This window comes from Eurypyga helias, unplaced genomic scaffold (genome assembly GCF_000690775.1).
Source record: "Eurypyga helias isolate BGI_N326 unplaced genomic scaffold, ASM69077v1 scaffold19396, whole genome shotgun sequence".
Taxonomy (NCBI): domain Eukaryota; kingdom Metazoa; phylum Chordata; class Aves; order Eurypygiformes; family Eurypygidae; genus Eurypyga; species Eurypyga helias.
Window position 1 is genome coordinate 3,442 of NW_010255112.1, and position 4,117 is coordinate 7,558.

The window sequence follows — 4,117 nt, forward strand, 5'->3', positions numbered from 1 at the left end:
CATGGAATGGTTTGGGTTGGAAGGGACCTTAAAGACCATCCAGTTCCAGCCCCACTGCCATGGGCAGGGATACTTTCCACTAGACCAGGTTGCTCCAAGCCTCATCCAGCCTGGCCTTGGACACTTCCAGGGATGGGGCATCCACAGCTTCTCTGGGCAACCTGTCCCAGTGCTCCGCACCCTCTCCGTGAAGAATTCATTCCTGAGAAGATGTTACCAGCCCGCTGGACATGTTTGTACCAGAATTTCTGGCCATACCCATCCTGCATGATACCTACTCCCAAGAAACCGTCTTTGCTCTTCGTCATTGTTTCCATGACCAAGGGCTGGAATTTAGCCACAACGGACAACGTCTCCCCGCTTGGATCGGGCGTCTCTGCCTCTTCAAATTCTGAGATGGGAGCAACCCCTAGAGAGAGGGACAGGAATTTAAGCAGCTGTTTCCCCTCCCTCCCCTTCTAAGCAACTGTGAAGTGATTACACATTTGTCCTGGCAAATCCAGGAGCACTGGGAGCTTCCCAGCTGCCCCTACACTGTAAGCAGTGGCAGAACCCACCCCAGAGACCAGCTTCGGCCACATGAATTAAAGGGCAGCCCTTCAGCAGACGACTCTCTAACCCCCACCCCTCCCCAGGCTCAGTTAAGCCGTCTCATTTCACCCATGAGGGATCAGAACACATGCTGCAGCCAATTCATCACGGCACGAGCAAACAACCGTCTGCGTTTCGACTGCACTGTAAGCTCTCCTGTACATTATCACCACGTTCCTTCCTGCTTGGCACCACCAGGAGATATCTGCTACACGCTGACAGTCGCCAGACACCATCTCTCCCAACTGCTATCTGAGAGAGGCTGCTACAGCCGCGGGAGCGCATGAATGAAACGCTGCGACTAATAGTTTTGGCCCAGCCCGGGCTGAGCTGTATTTGTTGCATTCACCCATCCCAAATCCTCTTTAAGCTCTAGACAAAGTAACTTATGTACTTTGCTAGTCCGGCAATGGGATCTTCAGTCTTAAAAAAACTCTACTGTGTGAGAGTCATGTCGAGTGCTTAAGCCTTTTCAGAAACACGTAGAGCTTAGCAGCCTGTCTTCATGTAAATAAGACCCAAAACAGCACCCAGAAAAGATATAAAGACATGAATAAAAAACCATCGAGTGCTGCATTCTCTTTGGCTTTCGCTGGGTCTGTGCCGAGAGCGCTCCGCAAGGCAGACACCTACCCGTCAGCTTCTCAGCTATGGGCTTGAACTCTTCCGGGCTGAGGTACAGGTCGTTGTTGGTGTCCAGAGACGAAAAGAGAAACAGCCCCTCGTTTCCCAACGACTTCAGTGCCAGCTCCTGGTTTGGGAAGCAGAGGCAAGTGAGGTTTCATTGCAGAAATCCACCCCGGCCCCTCTCAGCTTCATTCGCATTCTTCCCAGCGCACAAACACGGCAATCAAATTGAAAGATTAATGCCCCTTGGCAGGATTTTGGGCTATTTACAATAGGGATCGGTGTCCAGGAACTGTTGGCATGAGCATATTAAAACTACATCTGGCTGAGTAATTCAAATGGAATCATTTGCTCAGAGTCGGCCCCAAAGTCTTTAGTCAGAAAAATTTCCAACTTTTTCCAGTTAGTCCTAAACCTGCGGAAATTCTGAGCACCTGGAGATGGCGATTGCTGTGATGACGAGGGCACGGCGAAACGAGGGCCGTCAAACACCTGACTGTGCACATCACAGAAGCACGAAGGAAACCAGCGGCGCCCTCGTGGCTCTGCAGAAAGCAGCTTAACTGACACCCGGGCCCAGACCCGCGCCCGCATCGCTGCACACCACTGCCCTGCTTGGGGCAGGCTCCCAGCCTCCGGCCTCAGCACTGCACGGAGCGCTTCGGCCCCTGGCTCCGTATGGCCAACTCAGCCGGCCATACGCCAGGGAACCACGAATCCCGTCTTCTCCAGAAACTTCCACAAGATCCCAGCCACCCTCTGCTGCAGTTTCTCCCTCTGCAGAGCCCCCACGGAGATAGATCAACCACCGAAACGCAACGTCTCCCACGGCGCAGCCCCAGAAAGGCTCTAGATGCTTCTAGTCATTTCCACTCCTCAGCATGAAGGGAAAGGGACAAGAACGCTCCGCGCCGGGGCCAGAGGAAGGGTGACCGAGCCACATCACTGCCAGCCAGCCCGCAGCACGTCCCCTGTGACCCACCACTCGAGGCAGCTTCCCCTCCCATCCCCTAAAAGCCCACAGCAAGGATAAACACTCTGTATTCTGCTGTTTAATCGTGTTGACTCTCTATTGCCTGCAGCACCATTACCATCCCCAGAGCTCCTGAACTACTTTATTTTCCATCTGTTGCCTGCCAGCCTGAAGCAGCACTAATGCAGCCTGGAAGGCTTCGCTCCCGTCAGCTGCAGCAACAAAAGCACTTCAGAGCCTTCCAGGGCAGTTTTAGGACTGAGACAGACAGAAATAAAGGCCCTGGGATACAAACCAGAGATCTGGACGCAGGCACGGCTGAGGGAAGAGGAGGGAGCGCCTGGGAACCACAGAGCTGAAAAAAGGAAGGAAGGAACGAGGGGGTTGTTTATCTACACAGGAACAATCCACTCTGGACCGTCCATGTTGCTGGGGCCAAAACTGTGCCTTTGTTCCCCAAACGGATGGGGATGCACATCCTTGGCCCCGTAAACAACATCCTCCCGGAGCAACTGCCCCGTTCCCTGACAGCCAGGCACCAGGGTCACATCACGACGCCCTCAGTACCCCCGTCGGCTCGAGAGCTCGCTTGTGCAGGGCACGTAACGCTCCAACCTCGGAAGGGCCCGCGTGACCGCGGACTGTCCTGGAGCCGGCTCGCGGCACAGGGAAGCGTGCAGGGAGTGCACGACAGTTTCCTCACCCGCAGAGGAGGCTGTCCTGGCTGCGTACCGAGCTCTGAAGGGACGGTCCGTTTCCTAGTCCTCTCCGCAGCGCGTCAGTGATTCCCTGCTGATGGATCTTTTAGAGTCTCTCTCCTTCCTGCACTTCACAGACACGGACCTCAAGGGATGGGAGGCAAATGAGCGACAAAGCCTTCGGTTGGCGAGACCGCCTGCCGCGGCTCTGTTAGCAAAAGCCATCATCATTTACGGAAGAGGGCTGAAGGCAGAGCCGCTCATACCCTCACGTACAGAAGGATGTCTCCGACCGTGTTAAAGACAGCAGAACGTGAAGGAGGGGGATGCGGCCTGGTGTTGGACGTCAGCATCCAAAAATCAGTCTAAATCGGGCGCACGTTGCCACCCCCTCAGCCAGCACTTCCACGTGGGCTGAGCAGTGAAAAACCATCAGATAATTATTGCTACAACCGCAACCGGCCAGGGATTTGGCAGCTTTGCGGCCAGGAGACATAGGCGTGCGCACGCATCTCACGCACGTGCCAGCAGCCGGCTGAACGCGGCCTCCCTGCTAACAGAATCATAGGATCATGGAATCACAGAATGGTTTGGGTTGGAAGGGACCTTAAAGACCATCTAGTTCCAACCCCGCTGCCATGGGCAGGGACACCTTCCACTAGACCAGGTTGCTCCAAGCCTCATCCAGCCTGGCCTTGGACACTCCCAGGGATGGGGCATCCACAGCTTCTCTGGGCAACCTGTCCCAGTGCCTCCCCACCCTCTCTGGGAAGAATTCCTTCCTGATATCTAATCTAAACCTCCCCACTTTCAATTTAAACCCGTTACCCCTTGTCCTGTCACTACAGGCCCTTGTAAAAAGTCCCCCCCAGCTTCCTTGTAGCCCCTTCAGGTACTAGAAGACTGCAATAAGGTCTCCCCGGAGCCCTCTCTTCTCCAGGCCGAAGGAGCCCAATTCTTGCTGCTTTTCATCATAGGAGAGGTGCTCCAGCCCGGCTCCTGCCTGCTCCAGAAGATGCTGCCCGCTCCAGATGATGCTGCTTGCTCCAGACGAAGCTGCTTGCTCCTGCCCGCTCCAAAAGATGCTGCCTGCTCCTGCCCACTCCAGACGATGCTGCCCGCTCCAGATGAAGCTGCTTGCTCCTGCCTGCTCCAGAAGATGCTGCCTGCTCCTGCCTGCTCCAGATGATGCTGCCTGCTCCAGAAGATGCTGCCTGCTCCTGCCCGC

At 55.3% G+C, this 4,117-nt stretch overlaps 1 protein-coding gene across 1 annotated transcript in view; it reads right to left on the reverse strand.

The window, feature by feature from the left end:
• SEPN1 (selenoprotein N, 1) overlaps positions 1-1,342 on the reverse strand; it is a gene marked incomplete at both ends in the record, with an annotated part of 3,754 nt that extends 2,412 nt beyond the window's left edge. The window contains 2 exons of the mRNA XM_010153233.1: positions 279-409; positions 1,225-1,342. Coding sequence (XP_010151535.1) covers positions 279-409; positions 1,225-1,342 — 249 coding nt within the window. The remainder of the gene's footprint in view (positions 1-278; positions 410-1,224) is intronic.
• Positions 1,343-4,117: the final 2,775 nt, after the last annotated feature.